The sequence below is a fragment of the Thamnophis elegans genome, chromosome 3 (genome assembly GCF_009769535.1).
Source record: "Thamnophis elegans isolate rThaEle1 chromosome 3, rThaEle1.pri, whole genome shotgun sequence".
NCBI classification, from domain to species: Eukaryota; Metazoa; Chordata; class Lepidosauria; order Squamata; family Colubridae; genus Thamnophis; species Thamnophis elegans.
The window spans coordinates 63,884,131-63,906,016 of NC_045543.1; the positions used below are offsets into that span (position 1 = coordinate 63,884,131).

The 21,886-nt window shown below is 36.7% G+C and overlaps 1 protein-coding gene across 1 annotated transcript; it reads left to right on the forward strand.

Annotated features, from left to right (window-relative positions):
* Window positions 1-1,108: 1,108 nt before the first annotated feature.
* On the forward strand, window positions 1,109-21,618 carry C9orf72 (C9orf72-SMCR8 complex subunit). The gene is made up of 11 exons (XM_032213698.1): window positions 1,109-1,269; window positions 4,328-4,814; window positions 7,777-7,833; window positions 8,649-8,744; window positions 11,822-11,886; window positions 13,651-13,723; window positions 14,637-14,753; window positions 16,569-16,804; window positions 18,401-18,458; window positions 18,800-18,909; window positions 19,012-21,618. Exons 2-11 carry the CDS (start codon window positions 4,371-4,373, stop codon window positions 19,196-19,198), a joined length of 1,443 nt encoding a protein of 480 aa, XP_032069589.1. The 5' UTR covers window positions 1,109-1,269; window positions 4,328-4,370; the 3' UTR covers window positions 19,199-21,618.
* The last annotated feature ends 268 nt before the right edge of the window (window positions 21,619-21,886 follow it).

The window sequence follows — 21,886 nt, forward strand, 5'->3', positions numbered from 1 at the left end:
GTTGTGAGAGAATACTTTTGGCAATATATATAGTGAGTGAGTGAGTGTGTGTATGTGTGTGTGTGTCTAAAATCCTTATGAACCTCTTTCAGATTTCCCCTTTTCTCAGACTTGTTCTTTATTTTTTTCCCCCAAGGAAACAGGGTCGCTGCAGAAAATACGGTCATTGTATGTTAAATACGTTTTCTGTAAATCAAGCGACAGCAGCAAATTCAATCACGCGACCTTCCCCACATGCTCGCAAGCAGACGAGCTGGGAATTTCCAGAATGAACAGATGGGAAGATTTCTTTTCAAGGAGAAAAGAAAAATGTTGGCCGCCGTCACGCGCCTGCGCGCTTTCCTTCCTTTCTCTCGGCCGTCAGAATCCCAAGTGGACCTAACCTAAGAGTTAGACGTATAGGTTTTCTATAAAGAGCTCAGGCTCTCAAATGACAGTCTCCGAGTCTCCATGAATGGAATGGAATGGAATAGAATAATAGCTTTATTGTCATTTTGAAGGTACGCTAATCAGCATACATTAAAATGAAATTTGGTTGCATACAGCTCTCAAAGGGTCACCGCCTCCACTATATACACTTAGGAGTCAAAGTAATGAAAGCTTTTGCTTTCTTTAACAATCACGTATCTTTCCATTTTTTTTAAAGCAAAGTTTTGATTCTTACCATAAGCCAGCCAGAAAAATATTTTCAATAGCGAAATTATAACTATCATGTTAAAAGATTTCTAGCTGATCCATGCGTTCTAACTGGAACCCTTCTGTAGGGAACCCTCCTATCCTGTGATATCACTTTTAAAGGTGTAGGAGGAACCTGCAAATAAGAAAAATAAATGCAGGGGGCGGTTGCGTCCCCAAAAGGCCATACATACGTATGCCTGTAGCTCTTGGCTTCCGTATGACTTTCAACCTCGGAGGGCCACGGGTACCTTTTCTTTAACTTGCTGACTTTACAGGGCTGCATTTCTTATGCCGACAAAGAGCCGTAGTTAGACGGCTACACATTCACTCTCTGCCATTCTTACCTCTAGGCTGAATTCTCACTACAGTGCTTAAAAAAAAAAAGACTTCGACCCTTACGTCACTTCAACTCTCCTCCCCCCCCGCCTCTTCCTCGGAGTGGATGGGAGTTCGTCGGCGTGAAAGTTCAGAGCCGTCCGAAAGACGCATGCGCGCCGATGGGTTGGTTGTGTTTATAACCGGGAATGGCTAGTAAAGGGAGGAGGGGGATAACGTGGTTTCTTGGCGGGCTTCCGACAGTTACGCACCCAGGTAAGTAGGTGACGGCGACGATGACGATGATGATGATGATGATGATGATGGGGAGCGGGTATCGCACCTTCGTCTGACTGCTTTGCCCTAGAAGCCGAGTTCGGGTCTCCTTTTGAGATTGAGTGGTCGTTTCCCAGTGTAATAACTGGCGCTCGAGGGGCTTTCCTTCAACTTATTGAACCGACTGAACATCTTATAGGAATGATCTGTCTGAGCACCAAATAAATGACTAAAAGAGATGGGGGGCGGGGAGAGATAACTCTTAAAGTGACGGTGTCAGACTGGTTTTGCTGGCTTGCTGTGCTTCAGAAGTAAATATGGGATGGGAAATTAGGGGAGAAAATATAATATCTCCAACATAATAGGAAGGAAATGCAGCAGTGGTAACTAAAGCTGGCAGAGATGATAACTGGAGTCCAACTCACAAAGATTTCTTTCTGGTTTCCATGAAAAAGCTATTTGGTCTGAGAAAATTGGCTGGTCTCTTTTTGGATCTGAAGTTAATTGCAAACTTGGGTTTCTTGGGAGGAAGAGAAAAGAGGTCTAGAGGACCCAACATTAATATACATAAGTATAATCTTTATTGTCATTGTACTTAAATACAACGAAATTGGTTTTATACATATATATGGAAGGACGCTGTGGCTCAGTGGATAAGATGCTGAGCTTGTCAAACAATATCAGTTCGGCTGTTGGAATCCCTAGCGTCGCGTAATGGAGTGAGCTCCCATTATTTGTCCCAGCTTCTGCCAACCTTAGCAGTTTGAAAGCACGTAAAAAATCTATTCCCATATCCAAGTCAAATTAGATTTAGATGCTTATAATTATGGCACTTGTGGAAAGGAGATATACACAAGAATCAGAGGTACAACAGATTTTTTCCATTATAATTATTGATAATTGCATTGTGGCATTAGTCCAAAATCACAGGCTGAATGCACAAATTGAGAGAGTAGAAAAATAGGAACCACATTTGGTGGGAAGGCAACAGCGTTCCATGCGCCTTTGGCATTGAGTCATGCCGGCCACATGACCACGGAGACATCTTTGGACATTGGCTGGCATATTTATATGTATGCATGTATGTGTGTGTATATATATGTATGTATGTATGTATGCATGTAATGTATGTATATGTGTATGAATATGAATATATTGTATATTGTATATATATATATATTTATATATATACATATACACATACACACACACATACATACATACATACACACACATATAACATATATTGAAATCAAGGCTTTCAAATACATATATATGTATGTATGTGTGTATATATATATATATATATATATATATATATATATATATATATAATTTTTATCAGCACAAATAAATATATATATATGACTTTATATATATATATATATATATATATATATATATATATATATATATATACACACACACACACACATATACATACATACATACATACATACATACAAACACATACATACATATATATTTCTGCCCCTCTCAAATTGTGTGAGGATTCAAAGTTGATACTGTACCCTGAATTTGTCTGTTCACATGAGGTTATATATACATATATATTTAAGACATATAGCATTTTACAATATATTTTATATTAATAAAAATGCAGTTTCTATTAGCAGGACTCTAGTGACATATTGTGTTAAATATAATTTATTTGAGTTTGCTGTATATTTTAATGTTTGTATTATTGTAATTATTTTTATAATCCCCAGTTCAAAGCGTGTTGATAGCTTGTCTCTTCAGCTTGTTTTGCAATGTTCGTTGACATAGACACATATTGTCTTGCGATTTTTTTTTTTAAAGTTATAAACAAATTCCAGTGACTTCTTGGAGTTACCAAATTTGGACTGTAAAATTCTGTCTGCCACTAAATGCAGCTAAGAGAGTTTTCTGTGTCTGTATCACATTTCTGTCATCCTACTGATCTGGTAACCCTCTTTGCCACCAAAGACTACTTTCAATGTAATAGTAATATTTTTGGATGGGACATATTTTAGATGGAATACCAGATTTCTCTACAAATATGTGATTACTTAAGTAGGTGAAACGCAACCTTGAACCGAGACATATTGAGTAAGCCAGGCTTCTATTTTCTTACGAAACTTCCTTAGTCAGGTTTTCTTGGGCTTGCACCATAGAAGGAAATTAGTGGAAATGCTCTGCTTTTACCACAAATAGAAACAAAATGGGAGAAGATCGTTTTACAATTGTTATGTAATTACTATTGAAATATTGAAATTCTCTTTCAACTTCATGTTTTTTTTAATTAGTTGCCTCACATTGAGTTTCTAAATAAACTTTTTCCAATAGTTTGATAAGATGAATTATTATTATACCACCACTGATTTTTGTTTGAGACAAAGCAGTCCTATGCATATTAAGAATCTCTCAGTTGTTTAAGCATTTTTTCAGTTCCAGCGGTGGGAGGAAAAATCAAGTGATTTCTGTAAATAGTCTCTTTTGTACCTAACCCATTCCCCCCACTCCCTGCGAGTGAAAAGATTGGAGAAAAAGGGATTACAAGAGAATAAGCAGGTATAGAATGTGGACTATACCAAGTATTTTGTGTAACATGCTACATCTGTTGATGTTACCACTACAGCATTGCTTTTGATATGCATTTCCCATTTGTGTGCCTGCTTACTTTCCTATAATCCCTTCCTCTCCAAACTTTCCACTCTAGTGGACGGAGCAGGAAACAGTCAGGAACAGAACAATATATACTAACTGTAATGGTGATCATGATTGGGGGATGCTGCAAAGATTATAAATGCAGATATTGTTCATAAATGTATTTTTTCAGAATCATCATAACTAAATAGTCGCTGAACGTGACAGTCACTAAGTAAGGATTAAACTTGCTTTTTTTGGAAATCTGCAGACTGGACATTTGTAAAGCCTAGAAGTAGAGTAAGGATCTCATGTAGTAGTTTATTATGAACTTTGCTATCTACACAATTATTTCTGCTAAAAATTGCACTTCAAGATTTAGGGCATCAAAATGCTTTGTATAAACATTTTTGCTTTGCTTATTTTGCAGCATATGCTTTTTAGGTTTCAATAATGTGACTGCTGAGATCATCATGTCTGCTCTCTGTCCTCCTCCTTCTCCTGCTGTTGCCAAGACAGAAATTGCACTAAGTGGAGAATCCCCTTTATTAGCTGCCACATTTGCATATTGGGATAATATTCTTGGTCCCAGAGTCAGACATATTTGGGCTCCAAAAACAGAGCAACAGCTTCTCAGTGATGGAGAAATAACATTCCTTGCAAATCATACTCTCAATGGAGAAATACTTCGAAATGCAGAGAGTGGCGCAATAGATGTGAAGTTTTTTGTTTTATCTGAGAAAGGAGTCATTATTGTGTCCTTAATTTTTGATGGAAATTGGAATGGAGACCGAAGTACATACGGATTATCAATAATACTTCCACAGAGTGAGCTTAGTTTCTACCTTCCCCTGCACAGAGTTTGTGTTGACAGATTGACACACATTATAAGGAAAGGAAGAATATGGATGCATAAGGTAGGTTGTTTTTTTTTAATTGAAATTACTTCTAATACATAGTAATATTTCTACTTGTTAAACAATTTAGGTCAGAAGATCTGTCTCTTCTCAATGTTAAATATCACAAGTTCTAACACATGGCAAACAAGACAAGACTGAAGCTTTTATGTTGTCATTGGTGTTCTGATATCCTCCATTTTAAAAATAAACATAATTTTTATGTTTATGAGTCCAGATTTAGTCATACTTTGGCAAAATGAGTGAAACCAGTGAAACTTGTTTATCATAATCAATTTCATTAGCATTCAGCTGACCTTGGCTGTTCTCATAAACGTAAGCCAGTTCAGATCTGTTTAGGAGTTAGTGGAAGATAAGCAGGAAATTTCAGGACTGAATGGTATACTGGAAAAATGCATTAATAAACCATGTTCAGGAAACCACTAGGAGCTTAGATTGATTTAAGAGAGATTCTAATTTTAACTTACATAGATTTATTCAAGAATGATTAATGTGAAACCAATTCAGGGTTTCAGAAGCTGAAATAATAAACCTTCAGGACATATTTAAGAATTCATAGCTCACTGTTCTGTAGTATTATGGACTAGTCTTAATTGTCTCATTTTTCATTATTTCTATCTTTATTTTACTTGATTTTATACTAATTATAAGGCTATATTGGCTGCCCAGAGTTGCAATTGGTATTAATTGATTAAAAATGACATATATAGTAATTCTGAAAAAAAGTAATAGAAGTTCATTACATGCAACTACCTAATATGGACCATGTGATGTAAACTTGCTCAGAAATATATATAGTTTCTAATAGCCAATAAAAATGTCTTCCTGTTAGAAAAGAGCTAAATTGGTTCTGATCAGATATTTTGGATTAGAACTTTTCTAAAACCCACTAAACATGAAAATTAGTATGGCAGTTAATGTGTTGGTCTAGCAGCAGGGAAACTAAGGCTGTGGATCACTCCAAGCCACAGAAATTTACTTTTTCACCTACTTCACTGGCTTGACATTAGAAAAAATAGCAGCATTCATTTCTGAATGAAAGGTGGGATATGAATAAAATAGGTTGTTAATGGCGCAGAACATCTGGAAGGTCATCCAGTGTTTTCTTCCTAACTTATCATATGGCATAACCATTTATCCAATAATGTATAGTAATTTTAAAAGAATCTCACTGGCTTTTTTCATGTAGGATTCATTAGATTGTTAATTATGAAAAACATTTGTAGTCCCTGATTTTAACATAGATTATTTATTTTTAAAGTACCGTGTTTCCCTGAAAATACGACAGGGTCTTATTTTCTTTTTACCTACAAAATATGGCTTGGGGTTTATTATGGGGGGAGGGTTTATTGTTTTGGGGTTGCCGGGCAGCTGCTGTCTTGCGAGCGGGGTCCCAAATAGCTGGGCACAGCCTCATAGGCGAATGGCTATGAAGCGACCATGCTCACGAGCAGCCATCTGGCAAACCCCCTTTGCAGCCAGGCACAGCGCCATTCACTGACCTAGGGGTATCGCCTAGCCACGTGAACGCCTGTTCACCGCCACCCGGCTCCTGCAGCTTGGCGCCTTCCAAATGCCAGTGAATGATGCTCTGCACGGCTGGAGTGGGGGGGTTGCACGAGCGGCTGTTCTGCTCTCCCTCACCCCCCTCCCAGCCTCAGGATGCATGGCCCAGCTCTCATTACGGAGCCAGGGCACCTCCGTCGCTGCCGCCATCCCAGCCTGGCTTTTTTTGCGGCTTCCAACCCGAGTCTTTCGCCAGTCGCCGCTCCAGGTGCATGCTCTATGGTTGTGGGCCAGCTGCCTGCAGAGCGTACAACCATAGAGTGTGCGCCCAGAGCGGCCACTGCCAGAAATCTCAAGTTGGAAGCCGTGGAAAAAGTCAGGGTGGTATGGCGGCGGCAGCGGAGGTGCCCTGGCTCTGTAATGAGAGATGGGCCATGCGTTGGGAGGTGGGTGAGCAAGAGCGGAACAGCCGCTCGCGCAATCCCCCTCTCCAGCCGTGCAGAGCACCATTCACTGGCATTTGGAAGGTGCCAAGCCACAGGCGCCGGGCGGTGGCGAATAGGTGCTCATGTGGCTTGGCGATACTCCTAGCGGCTGCAAAGGGGGTTTGCCGGGTGGCTGCTCATGAGCGTAGTCGCTTCAAGGCTGTTGTGTTGCGCTGCTGCGACGGCGCAACACAGCCATTTGCCCATGAGGCTGTGCCTGGCTCTTTGGGAGCCTGCTTGCAAGCGAGCAGCCGCCCGGCAACCCCACTCTTCAGCTGGGCACAGCGCTGCTCACCAACCTAGCGGTATCTCGAAGGCACCAAGCAACACGATCACCTTTGTCTCCCCCCAGGTTCCCGCGGCTTTGCACCTTCGAGATACTGCTAGGTTGGTGAGCGGTGCTCTATCTGGCCAGAGGTGGGTTGTCCAGGGGGCTTATATGCGGGGGGGGGGGTTGTTATATTTTTTCCCCACCCGAAAAATGTGGCATGACTGTATTATGAGGACATGTCGTAATTTCGGGGAAACACGGTATTCATGAAATGAATAAAATAAAATGTACTTCAAGGGAAATGTTCGCAAAATAATTCTGAGATGATTTTGGATTCTAATAATTCTGTGTTCAAATATAATTCAAATGTTATGCAAAGTGAAACATTCTTGCACTTTGTTGTTATGCTCCAATAGGATAAATGGTAGTATCCTGTTTCTGATTGCTAACAATTTGATAGAAAGGAATAGATTGGAGAAAAAAATCTGAATAGATCATAATTTCCCTTGAATTTTATGCCTGTGCAAGAATCTAAAAACATATCTCTGTTTGGTTTATCATGCATAATTTTATTTTATTGTCATTGGGTTTGAATACAATGATAAGTTTAATTTTTTAAATAGAACCACATTTAGGTCAAAATTTGTTCGTAAAAAGTCAAAAGTCTTTATTGTTTGTAAATAAATGTTTTCTATTTTAGGAAAGACAACATTTCCAGAAGTCTATTATGGAAGGTGCAGAAAGAGTGGAAGATCAAGTAAGAAAAACACATATAGCAAAATGCTGAGAATAAAATATGCACACACGCATACATACACACACACACACACACACACACACACTGGTAACTCCATTACATTGGTAACTCAAAGATTACCTGTTGGTAACTCAAAGATTACCTTTCTCCAATGAATTCCCTCCCATAGCACAGCCAAAGTTAGGGAGACACAGTTCTATGATTTTGCCTTTAGTGACATGTCTGGTTATGTGCTCCAGAAAAGCCATATGAAGTTAAATTATGTTAAACCACATAGAAAGTGGAAATCTAAATATTTAAATATTTTTATTCCACAAAAACAGTTAAGATGAATTGGGAGTCTCTTTAAGAGTGGTCATTTCCTAACAAAGTAGAACAATTTGTCAAAAGATTTCCCTACATCATTCATCTATCAGAAAAAGAATTGCCAATATGCATGAATGTTAGGTTATACATAGTTGAGATTTATTACATTATATTGAATAAGAAATGAAGCACAAAAGATTTCCTTTTGTAATCTCTTAATTATAAAGTACAATTCTATATTCATTTCATTTTTAGCTTGCTTCCATCCTAGATCAGATTACATTATATAAGTTCAATTTTAACCCCCTGATTTAAAAATGTACACATTTTCACTCTTGATTTCCTATTTCTTTGATGATTTTAGAATAAATCTAAAAAATATTTTTTTCAAAATTACTTTTAATTTCTCTCTTTTTTTCCTTCAAAAACCTTTTTGTCGTTAAATAGTCTTTTCTTACAATTTTGTTACAATTTTGTTTTATTTAATAAAAAATTGATTTACTGTACAGGGCCAGAGTATCATTCCAATGCTGACAGGGGAGGTAATTCCTGTGATGGAACTCCTATCATCTATGAAATCACACAGTGTTCCAGAAGAAATAGATGTAAGTCTTTGAATTTAAATGTTTTATATTGGCTTATCCAAGTATAACATACAAAGAAAAAAAACATTAAAAACTAAGAAAAGAAAACTTGTGAAATGTGGTGGGGAAGAAGTGTAAAGGGAAACAGTGTAAAGGGAATAAAAAAAAATGTGGTTGTAATGTTGTTATCTTCTCCTGTGCTAAAGAGAGTCAGAAATCAGAAGAAATAGATGTAAATCTTTATGTGAAGGGAAGAGAGCCAATTTGATGTAGCAGTTAAGACGTGAAGCTAGAAATCAGGAGACTGTGAGTTCTAGTCCCATCTTGGTCACCTTGTGCCAGTCATTCCCTTTCAGACCTAGGAAGAAGGCAAGGGTAAGAAGGCAAAGCCAAAAAACCTGCAGGAACTAATCCAGGCAGTCACTAGGAGTCAAAAATGTACTTGACAACACACATGCGTGTGCACAGAGCATGAAAGGAAGTACCTGACTTCCTTAGGTTTTTTTTAACTACAGGTAGTCCTTGACTAATGACCACAATTGAGCCCAATTAAGCAAAACATTTCTTAAGTGAATTTTGCCTCATTTTATAACCTTTCTTGCCACAGTTCGTTGCAATTATTAACAGTTGTTAAATGAATTTGTCTTCCCCATTAATTTTGCTTGTCAGAAGGTCACAAAAGATAATCACCTGATCCCAGGACACTGCAATTGTCAAAAATACATGCCAGTTGCCAAGCATATGAATTTTGATCATATGACCACAGGGATGCAACAGTTGTTTAGTTTAGTTTAGTTTAATGAAATTTGTATGCCGCTCACTCCCATTGGGACTCTGGGCGGCTAAGTTGTAAGTGTGAAAAACAGTCATAAGTCACCTTTTTCAGTGTCATTGTAACTTTGAATGGTCGTTAACTGATCGGTTGTAAGTCAAGAACTACCTGTATTTTGAATTCCATTTAGGCAAATATTAATGTGTGGTGAACAATTTATTCCTTTGGCTGCTTAGAAATGTAAGATGTACAGATGTAAAGCCGAAGCATGTACTTTAAAGTCCCAGCAGGTGGCTGACTATCTCTGAAACTAGGCCAGGTCAAACCTGGTTAATCCTTTGGTGGTGGACCTCTTGAGAATTCCAAGTATATTAACTATATTGGAAATTTTAAAACATTGAAAAAAGGCAACAGCAGACACTTTACTCTGCCAAGAAGAGTGCATTGATGCAATCTCCACCGCTTTGTTTTTTGTCTTTTTGAATATAACTACCCTGTTTCCCCGAAAATAAACCCTTCCTGAAAATATTGCAACACAGCAGCAGCTATGAGGTAACCACGGTCGCCGCCTTCTGCACCTCAAAAATAATAAGACCTCCCCAAAAATAAGGCCAAGCGCTTATTTTAGAGGTCAAAAGAAAATAAGACCCTGTCTTATTTTCGGGGAAACACGGTAGCTGCCACTTTTAGTCTGCCTTTGAACATGTGAATATCATGTCAGACTCCAAAAAACTAAGTAAAACATCCTGAATTTCTTCTAAGCAGTTTCTTTCGTTATTCCACACCCGTAGAGAGAAATCTAGCCAAACTAAAGCTATCTGCATCATTAAAGATATACTCTTAAGAACTCCTAAAGAGAAGCTGTCTTGATTCTCTTCCTCACAACCAAATTAAACTTTGCTGTTTCTTGGTTTCCTGGAATGCAGCACCTCCCTCCTGGCAATCAATCTACATTTGACCACAGATGTCCAGTTTTATCATGTGTTGGTGAGAAAGGGTTAGAACAGAGGTGTCAAATTCAAGGCCCACGGGCCAGATGGAGCCTGCAGGGTTCTTAGACCTGGCATGCGGGGCTGGCCCGTGGTGCTTCTGCCAGCAAAAATGGGGAGGCCATTTGTGCAGCAACCCCGGGGTCCCGTTTTTGGCCGCAATGGCCTCCTGCAGCCCTCTGCCAGTGAAAACAGAGCTCGGGGAGATCCGTTTTTTTTCTGGCAGAAAGCTGCAGAAGGCCATTGTGGCTGTCCTGAGCTCCGTTTTTGCTTTCGGAGGGCTAGCCAAACAAACTAAAAACAAAACAAAAGGAGAAATGTTTTCCCTTTTGCATTTGAGCATCAAAGGGAGGACAGGAAAGGAGAAAGGGAAAAAGGAAAGACAAAGCTAGGAAGAGAGTAAGGAAGAAGAAAGAAGGGAAGGAAGAAGAAAGGAGAATGAAGAGGGGAAGAAAAAGAAGGGAAGGAAGGGAAATATTATAATGAGAGGTAGGGAGGATCTGAGGGAAGTCCTGCCTTAGCACTTGGCCACCACAGATGCCCCTGACATGAGTGACGTTGAGCTGTCCCTGGTCCTCTTGCCCCCCCCCCCCAGGTCAAACAACACTGATATGGCGCTCAATGAAATCAAGTTTGACAACCTGGGTTAAAACATCACATTTGATAGACAGAAACTAAAAATTGCCTTGAATAAGAAATTTGTACGCTCCTTAACGCTGGCAGAAATACTTATTGAGGCTGACTGCAGTATATTATTTTTTTAACTTTCTATGAGCCGTGATGGCACATTGGTTAGAATGCAGTATTGCAGGCTAACTCTGCTCACTGCCTGGAGTTCAATCCTGACTGGCTCAAGGCTGACTCAGCCTTCCATCCTTCCGAGGTCAGTAAAATGACACAGATTGTTGGGGGCAGTAGGCTGACTCTGTAAATCATTTAGAGAGGGCTGTAAAGCACTATAGATAAGTGTAAATGTTATTGCTATTGCTATGAGAATTTTTTGGAAGATGTTGGGATCTTTAAATTTTTCATTGTATCAAATATCTTTATATAGGTGTTTATGAATATTTTCAGGCATCTAGGTTGTATCAGAAGTGGTTTTTATTTTTGAAAAGGCAACTGGAGTAATTTTTTTTTTAAGAAGAAAAAGACATTTTGCTTCCTATCTTGGAAGCCTCATCAGTTGTATTGGATAGTGTTGGAGATGGAAGGATAATAATTTCATACTGTCAATAACTCTGACTTTGCTTTTTCAAAAATAAAAATCAGTTTTGATATGTTCATATCTCTGATTTTCATAATAACTGAACCTTATTCTTCTTTTCATTGTATTCCAGATACGTGATACTGTGCTTAGTGATGATGACATTGGTGACAGTTGTCACGAAAGTTTCCTACTTAAGTATGTTCTGTTTTTATTACACTTTTGTGAAACACATTGAAAGTGGAGATTTAATGGTGGATCCCGTAGATAGGGGACTTGTTGGGATAGAAATTGATTAGTTTTTGTTACAGAAAGTTAAAGCAGGTTTTTAAAGAGAGCCTAAATTCTTTTGAAAACTTCAGTTTAAAAATTGATAATTTTTTAAAGCACAAAAGCCTTACAAATACAGGTAGTTCTTGAGTTATGACCATAATGAAGCCTGCCTATTATGGTTGTAACTCATGACATTTTTACAACCTTTTTGTGGAGGTCATTAAGTGAATTGCCACAGTCAGTAAGTGAGTGAATAAATTGCTATGGGTGTATTTTGCCAAAAAACAGAAGTAAATGTTGGTTTTGGTCAAAAATATCAAAATGTCATGTGACCCTGTTGCCAAGCTTCTAAGAGCAGTCCTGTGACCAGGGGGATGGGGCAAGACCATAAGACTTTCGAATCTGGGATATAAGTAACCTCCAGGTAGATCTGTCAGAACTTCGAACTTCACTAAGTGATAAGTCATAAGTTGAGGACTATATGCATGGAAACTTAGGTATGATGAAATTTAAAGGGGATACACTAAATGCCATTTGTGAAGAGAAGGAATAACAACTAAAGTGGGTTTGCAGTTTTCTTCTTTCACACTTGCTTTCTCTGGGGGAACCCCCACCACTCCCCAGAAATGAAAAGCTTCAGGTTAACTTCTAATGTACTTCTGATAAAGCTTCAAGCAGGAGCTCAGAAGATATTTTATTTTTCATACTTTTTGTTTTTAGAATTCTTACTTCAAATTATAACTATAAAATATAGTTGGAATTGATAACTTTATGAAAGGATTTCTTTTTTAAAAAAATGAGATTTGATCATGGATATTATGAACCTGAAGTGTATTCAATGAAATATGGGTCTTCTTTAAAAATATGGCTAGCCATTCTTTTTCTTATCCAAACTTTCCTCTATATCAATGGTTCCCATCCTTTTTTTTGGCCCTGCCCCATCTAAGCATCTCTAAAATCCTGATTCCCCCCCAACCCGTGACATATAATTCTTACTTTACTCAAAAAGTGAACTCTACTCACAAAAAGGAAGCTTAAAATGCCATTAACTTGGTTTAAACAAGGTTCAAATTGCCCCCATTAAAAATCAAATTGCCCCCCTGTAGGCATGGACCCCACGTTGGAAACCACTGCTCTATATAGATAGTCCTTGACTTAAATTTTTACTACTAAGTGAAGCATTTGTTAAGTGAGTTTTGACCCATTTTACAATCTTCCTTGACACAATTGTTAAGTGAATCACTGCAATAGTCAAGTTACTATCATGTTTGTTAAGTGAGTCTGGCTTCCCCATTGCCTTTGCTTGTCAGGAGGTTGCAAAACGGGATCACATGACCATCATAAATATGAGTCAGTTGCCAAGTACCTGAATTTTGGTCACATGACCATGGGAATGCTGCAATGTTTGTAAGTGTGAAAAACAGTCGTGTCATTTTTTTCAATGCCATTGTAATTTCAAATGGTCACTAAATGACGGTTGTAAGTCAAGGACTACCTTTATATGTACTCTTGAAATTGTATTTTCAAGTTTTGTTTTGCATATGAATAGGGCATGTGTGAACTTTCAGATTTTAGATTAAGGGCACTATTTTTAAAAACTTAAAAAATAAGATTCTGAAATATGTAAACTTGGCTCCAACTTGTAAATTTTTTAAAAAATCACTTTTTTAACCTCTGCTTAATATTCAGGGCCATAAGTTCACATCTGCAAACCTGTGGTTGCTCAGTTGTTATAGGAAGCAGTGCAGAAAAAGTTAATAAGGTATGTGTCTTCTATACAGTGATGGAAACTATTTCCCAAATAGGGTGATTTAATTAAAATCATAGAAGCAATAATTTTATTTTGTCTGCAGAAATATTTAGTGCTTTGGAAGAAGTTAGGGGGTGAAGGAAAGATCTGTTTAGCTAAATTTTTAATATCAATTTATTCAATTTACCCATAAACATCTGCCGTTTCCAAATCTTGTCTTAAGTTTGAAATTCAAGAATTTCTGATCTGGATACAGAAAAATCATGCATGAGATTTGTATACAAGTACTATTTATATGTTTGATTTGTATCTTGCTTTTATTCAAGAACTCAATATGGCAAACATTTATCCCATAATAACCACACTTTAAAGTTTGATCAAGAAAACTAACGTGTTTTAGCCCTCAGGGAATTTTCTAGGAAATCCAGGGGTTTTCTGTACTTCTGTAATTCTGCCCTATATAAAAAGTACAACAGAACTGTCAATCTACAAAATTTTTGTCAAGGTAATGATGATTTAAAGCTGACCAGCCAATGTAAGGCTGTAACCTAAAATGATGAAATGAGGATGAGTCAGTCAGCAGAGGTATAGCCGCTTAAGAAGCCGGGTTATTGCCACTTTAAGAAGCTGTCTATATAAAGGAGTCCATGAGAGTGTGTATCTCTCTCCTTGTATATCTCTCTCCTTATGTCCAGTATCCATTGTTAAGTTCTCCGTGTAGAGTTAAGAAGATTGATTACTTATCAGGTAATTATTACCACATATATTTCTGTATATGTTGTATTTAAACCACTGTTAAATGTCTAAGTCTCTGTGCTGTGTTTTGCTCTTGGGTTGTCTCCTAATAGTACATGCTGCAAACACTCTTGACAATTTTTCTACATTATTTCAGTATATATACATATATATATTTATTTATTTACAGATAGTACAGACACTGTGCCTCTTTCTCACGCCAGCAGAGCGAAAATGTTCTCGCCTTTGTAGAAATGAAACATCTTTTAAGTATGAGTCAGGTCTATTTGTGCAAGGGTTACTGAAGGTAAGATATTTTCTTTCTTCATGCATACAGGAAGGTCTCAATTAGTGCGGATAATGAATCCCACAAAATGGTTGCAATATTCAAATTCACACTATCTGAGGCAATATTTCTGAGGAAAATAGGCTAATTGTTTCCTGCTTGATCGATATGGGTAATGAAAATTTCCAGACGTAAAATTTTATATGGTAATTAAATATGATAATAAAAAATTAAAACTATACTTACAATTTAAATTTATTTTAATGAAGTCACAGAATAGTTTTAGAAAGTAAAATAAAAAACCAAATTCTAAATATCGTTCCTAAAGGTAAACTTACACTGACAAAATGTCTTTAAGGGTTGTCAAAATACTTTTATCAACCGAGACAGATTGGTTGTCTTTTTCTTTAAATCTTCATTATAACCTGCCACAAGGCCTTCTAGATAGATTTTACAAATATTTAAAATAAATAAAGTGAATAAAGGAGAAAAGCTGGAGAATAGACTCATAATCAAAGGGTCATCTATATTCTCGTATAGTTCTTCAAAATGAGCCTCTTCTTTTTTGAGCTTTCCTCAGCTTGAACCTTCTTTTCTTCATTTTGCACATGGAACAATTAACATCTAAAACCCCAAAAGCAAGGATACATGTGCTATTCCCAACCATGTATGCGCTACCCTCACATTAAATGCGACCTGGTATCAGTTTATATTCTACACTTAAATTGAGTATTGAATCACTCATACTAATCAAAACCTATGTGTATTGTTAAAAACCAAGCAATTAGAAATCGCCTTTTCTAATCAAAACAATTCTGTAAGTTACACTATTTTCTAGATGATCTCTTCCATCTTGCTTTTTCCTTTTAAGTAGATTTCTAAAGTCAAGAAAAGGTAGTTTTCAATGACATAAATTATTCAGTTATTTAATTAGTAAAGCCTGCTGCTTTCTTAGTTTAATGTACATTAGAGTTTGTTTGATTAAAGGGGAAAAAATTGACATCTTTGCCTTTCCTTCTCATATGCAGAACACTTTCTCTACAGGTTAGAATATTATTGATGGAATTATTTCTATTTTTAATTATTTACTTACATTATTACCCTGATCTTACAAAGAACAAAGCTACTTTAGATTCATTTACTTTAGATTCTGACCTCTTATGCTTCATTTCTAAAAGTTGTAACATTAAAAATAAACAGAATAAACCAGATAATTGCATGAATGAAATGTAAAACTACCATTCTAACCATGTTTCTGACTGAGGTAAGAAGGGCTGATTGTATCATTGCCTCAAGGGACTGTGTAATGGTTGTAACTGAAAAGCTGCCCAACATTATTGAGGTAGACACACAAAGAATTCAATTGGAGAGTCATGATCTGTGTATCCTTGGAAAGAAATTCCAACGTTTCATTGTGATCTATACATTGTGAGTTTCTATGAAGTCACTTCCAGTTTGACACATACATTTTCAGTCATTTAAGGATAGCTAAGGTTTCTAAGGGACTGTCGGTGGAGTTTAATAACAGCAAAGTTCAGTTGGCTCAACTTTTCTATATTTAATACTGTAATCTTTACTCAGAAGACACATGTTTTTTGTTCACTAATGTATAGGGAAACAGCTATTTAAAACCAAGTACTAGCAATCGTATTCCAATGAATTGAAATAGATTTCATTTCTGAGTACCAATGCATATTTTAAACAGTAGAATCTTGAATATTTTCAGGACACAAGTCAAACTTTAAAGGACAGTCTTACTTTTAAGACTGACAAAGAGTGACAATTGTTTCAAAATGATATTTTGCATTTTTAATTTTTGAAATTTTATTGTGGCAGGATGTGACTGGAAGCTTTGTGTTGCCTTTCCGTCAAGTGATGTATGCCCCGTACCCTACCACGCACATAGATGTAGATGTTAACACAGTGAAACAGATGCCTCCATGCCATGAACATATTTACAATCAACGACGGTACATGAGATCTGAACTAACAGCATTTTGGAGAGCTACTTTGGATGAAGAAATGCCTCTAGATACCATCATCTATACGGATGAAAGTTTTACTCCTGACTTGTATGTATTTTTGAGGAGTTTACCAAAATGTTATTTGGTACTGTCCGTTGTGAGTTAATACATTTGAGTAAATACAGTGAGCAGACATTTGAATATAGATGTGCATTTTATGTTGGTGTTCATCATCATTCAGATATAGTATCTGTATCCTTTTTGTGTGTGTGCTTACATGCCTGTGTCGGTCTGTCTGTCCGTCTCCCTCCTTCTCTCCCTCCCTATCTCCATCCTGTTAATAGTTGATCATCAAGGAGGAAGTTATCTATCATCTCGCTGTCTTTATTTCAATTCTAATGCTGGTTGCTGTGTTTGTTATAATTCATTTTTTATATTTAAATCTATAGTTTCAATCACTATACAGATAGTCCTCGACTTACGACCACAATTGAGCCCAAACTTTCTGTTATTAAGTGAGACAGTTAAATGAATTTTGCTCCATTTTACAACCTTTCGTGCCGCAGTTCTTAAGTGAATCCCTGCAGTTGTTAAGTTAGTTATGCAGTTGTTAAACAAATCTGGCTTCCCCGTTGACTTTGCATGTCAGAAGGTCACAAAAGGGGATCACATGGCCCTGAGACACCGCGACTGTCGTAAATATGAACCAGGTGCCAAGCTGGCTCATATTTTGATCACATGACCACTTTGATCACATGACCAATTGGGGATGCTGCAGTGGTCATAGGTGTGAAAAATGGCCTTGGAACTTTGAATGGTCACGAAATGAACTGCTGTAAGTCAAGGGCTCCCTGTACCTTGTGCACAGGGTTTGGGGTAAAATGTAGACGGGGTTTCCCATTGCTTTCTCTTGCACAGTGTGATAGGTGGCTTTGCGGTGTCACTAAGATGATTGTTCACTTCCAGAAACCTTTCAATATTTCCTCTGTCTGTTGGTAGCTGGGATTGCGTTCAGGCCTTTGGTGAGCCTGCTAGACGTATATACTTGTGGCAATCACTTCTGACCTTCTTACTCATCCCTCCCAAGAACAACCTCCCTGTCCCAATGAGATAGCAGGGCAGGATCATTTTGTGAAGTGAGGGGTGGGGTAAATCTAGTTTCTGTCTTCCTTCTGCATGTTAATAGCTAGATCAGGTCAAGCTAAACCTGGGTTCAATATCTTGCTTCTCACAGTGAGCTACAAGATGCCTGTGAAATAAATGGAGACGTAGTCCTCTTCTACTAATGTTCCTCTGGAACTGCAGACACCTTGTCCCCAGTTTTCAGACAATATTTGATTCTCAAGACTAATAATCCCTGATAGATCTGTTCTCTGTGAATTTATCTAATCCTTTAAAAAAAAAGCTTTCCAAATTAATAGCTGTCACTTTTTCTTGTAATGGATTCCAACTGTTTATTCTCTGCTATGTGAACAACAGTTTTCCTTGTCTGTCCTAAATCTCCCTACATTTTGTTTCCTGGTCCTGGTAATTTGAGAGAGATTATTATTTCTTCCCCTCTTTCTCCATATTGTGCATGGTTTTTTTAAAACCATTTTTATTGTGTCCTCTCTTGTTTGCCTTTTTTTGCAAGTTAAAAATAGTCCCCAATGTTCCAGGATTTTCTCTTTTTATGCTTTATTTTGTTCCTCTGTATTTCTGCAGGAATGTTTTCCAAGATGTTCAGCACCAAGATACTTTAGTAAAAGCTTTCTTAGATCAGGTAACTCTGTTTCAGTTTACTTAAAACTAATAATACGGCACATTGATGATTAAATATTCATTTTGCATAGTTTTTCTTGAAAACTAATTTTTTTTTAGAAAATATGTAATGTATTTAGAGCACATAAAGCAAGGCTGAGCAATTCTTCAGGTATTTGGGAATAAAATTTCATAATTATTGGGGATGTAGTCCAAAATAAGTTTTGAAAAAATATTGTCTGCAGCAATCATATAAGTTTAATAAAAATAAATAAAGGTAGTGTTTGCAGGAAAATGGGAGAGCACTCCAGTTAAAGGAGATTTTTTCAGGATGTAATTTGTGTATGTGCCAATTCTTAACAGGTCTTTCATTTGAAACCTGGATTGTCTCTAAGGAGTGTGTTCCTTGCACAGTTCCTCTTAGTCCTTCACAGAAAAGCCTTAACTCTCATCAAATACATCGAAGATGATACGTGAGTTGTAAAGTCAAAGGAAACAATGGGGTTGGCTAGTTTGCATCTTGACATAGTTTTAAAGTTTTCTGCTTAACCACATCTTTATTCTTCAACTTACAGGCAAAAAGGAAAAAAGCCTTTTAAATCTCTTCGTAACTTGAAGATAGATCTGGACTTAACAGCAGAGGGCGATCTTAACATAATAATGGCTTTTGCCGAAAAGCTCAAACCTGGTTTACATTCGTTTCTTTTTGGTCAACCTTTTTATACCAGTGTGCAAGAACACGATGTCCTAATGTCATTTTGAAGACCTTTCAATATGGGCTGGTTGCAGCCACATAATACTATTTGAAAAGTTTTTGTAAAGGGAAAATAATGCTTTTTTTCGTAATCACATGCTGCTCTCCACTGCAAGTGAATGTAAGTTTACACTACAGCCTGTAGAATGAAGAGGGAAAAGAATTTGCTTTCAAATCTATTCAACTTAGGCAGGCTCAGAGGCTCTATTTTGCTCATAGTAAGAAACAATATCATTACGTGCGGTCAGAATGCTAACTGGAGCTTTCAAAACCATAAAGCAACAGAAATGTTTTAAAATAGTTTTTGTTAGAGCACAAAGATAGTTTTTGTTAGAGCGTTATCATTTTTGTTCTTGCTTTTGGCATTGGGCAGAATGAGACAGTCATCCCTTCTCTATTTTGAGATACTAAACTACAAACAAGTGACACATGCTGACACTGCTTTAGATAGTACCAACTTACTTCCTTCTGTCACACTTTTCAACAGCTCCTAGAAATTGGATGTTTGGATGTTTATTATACTTGTATGTGGCATTATCTATTTAAATATAGCTATAAAACATTGTGCTTAGAAAAGTCACTTAGTTGGAATTGGACATGATCCTGGGGAGTATTTTAAAATTAGTAAAGTATCACCAATCATACTAGTGCTCAGCGAATCTTCTCTGTTGCTGGTATGTTAGCACAGATGTCACACTGCTTAATGACTGACCACAGTTGTACGTAGAGAACAAAGCAAATACAAAAGCTAAGCTTTTGCTAAAGCGGGTTTAAGTAACTCTCTTGTGTTCTGAATGAAAGCCAAATAAATATGCTTATTCTATATTTATAAATTGATGGATGGTAACAAAATTCTGCTTTTTTTCTTAAATGACATTAGCTTCCACTTGTTTTGTACATGTCGTCTTTGTGTCTGCATGGTATTGAATATTTATATTGATTTTATTATGCAGGTTTCATAAAGTAAAAAATCTGAATGTCTGCTGTTACATGTTTCAGTGCATTTATTATTTAATTATAGTGAAGAGAAGATGCCAAAGGCGGATATATTTATGTGCAATATGTATGTGTTTAATATGATTTAGGAAATGCACTTGTCAAGGTTTAATGCTGTTTTCAGCATTCCATATATGAACTGGTGCTCTCATGGAATCTTAGTCATTTTTCTTCATCAATTTATCAGTGATGACTGAAATGAATACTTAATGTTTTATAAAAAGTTTTCCCCACTAACCTTTACATCTTGTGAGTTTTAAACTTTTCCTGTTAAGGAAATGAACAAGGCAGTCTCTGTCAATCTCTGGATGTTGTGGTTCCCTAGATCTCTGAACCTGCTTTTTTTTCTAAAATGATGTACTATTTCACATTGAGAAAGCTATCAAAGCATAACTTGATTGGGGGAGGGAGGAGGTAGAAGAGAAAGCTTCCTTCCTTTTAACAATATATGGAATAATCCTAAAGTAAATGCTAAATAACTTGATGTTAAGAATACATTTTATCTCAGATTAAATAGTTTCAGGTCATGGTTATGCTCACCTAGAATTAAGAAATCAAATAGTTCAGTATTTGAAGCTACTGTACAACTATATGTGGTGTTCTTCATTCACAAATCAATAAATGGAGAATATTGAAAATAACAAGAGGTGGTAGACTTGTAGCTCTCTAAGTCGAACACTAACTCCAAAAAATTTACTAGTGATACCCAGGAGTAAGGAATTCTAGAAGTTGTACAGCCACACTTGAAGCTCTGATCACTTACTCTGCTAGTAAGTATTTGTTTTTTTCTGGTAGAACATTGGCAAAGTAAATATTCAAGGAGAACTACAGGTAAATTAGAAGTTTACATTTTCAGAAAAATCTTGTGATAGTTCCAGGGGTTAGCTTAAAATAAGTGCATGCAACTGCATCTCACTGTTGAAATTATCATTAGCTAATTCATTATCTTAATCAGTATTCACTGTTGTTCATGCATTCAGTTTAATTCGTCTGCGATAGACCTTGGAAAAAAGTATCTGGCCTTTTCACTACTGGTTTGAGGAGGGGTTTGTAGTTCTAAACATCTGATAGGCACAGGATTAAAAAAATGTTGATCTAAACTCGATGCATTGTAGGTTTCTATGTATTTTTCATGCTTTCAGTCTTTCAAAAAAATGCAAGAATAGATGAACCCATTATTTCCTAAGTCATTAAATGACACTTTGAAAGATGGCGTACAACATTTAATTTTGTTTCAATAGTTTACATAGTTTTACATTCTTCTGAATATGTATACAAGAATGTTACCACACTCAGTCCACATTATTCAATCCTATGTCTAACTGTATCATGATGTATTTTGACCAATACAACTGGAATTACAAAAGGAAAAAAAAATGCAATATCATCTTTATTCATTCTAGAATGTAAATAGTAAAATACTAAAAACTTATCAAATTTTGATGCACTTTTGTCTCGCATGTTTATGTAACAAAATAGTTATGTGACCGTGATCTGTGTTCCATATGTTATGGTTAATCATTAAATTAAGCTATTAAAATGTTCTGCTGGCATTTTTAACATTTTAAAGCAAGACCATTTTCCTCCTGTAAGCTTTAAGCAGTTTTTCAGCTGCCACAAAAATCAGGATGATTATAACAATGATCTTCAACAACAGCAAAATAGAGTTTCACAAAAAGTGCTTCATTGGTCATGTTTCA

Excerpts from the sequence above, each read along its gene's own strand:
- C9orf72 (XM_032213698.1), top strand. The coding sequence starts at position 4,371 with ATGTCTGCTCTCTGTCCTCCTCCTTCTCCTGCTGTTGCCAAGACAGAA. Across the intron at positions 4,815-7,776 it reads GAAGAATATGGATGCATAAG|GAAAGACAACATTTCCAGAA; the intron begins GTAGGTTGTTTT and ends TTTCTATTTTAG. Across the intron at positions 14,754-16,568 it reads TTGTGCAAGGGTTACTGAAG|GATGTGACTGGAAGCTTTGT; the intron begins GTAAGATATTTT and ends TTATTGTGGCAG.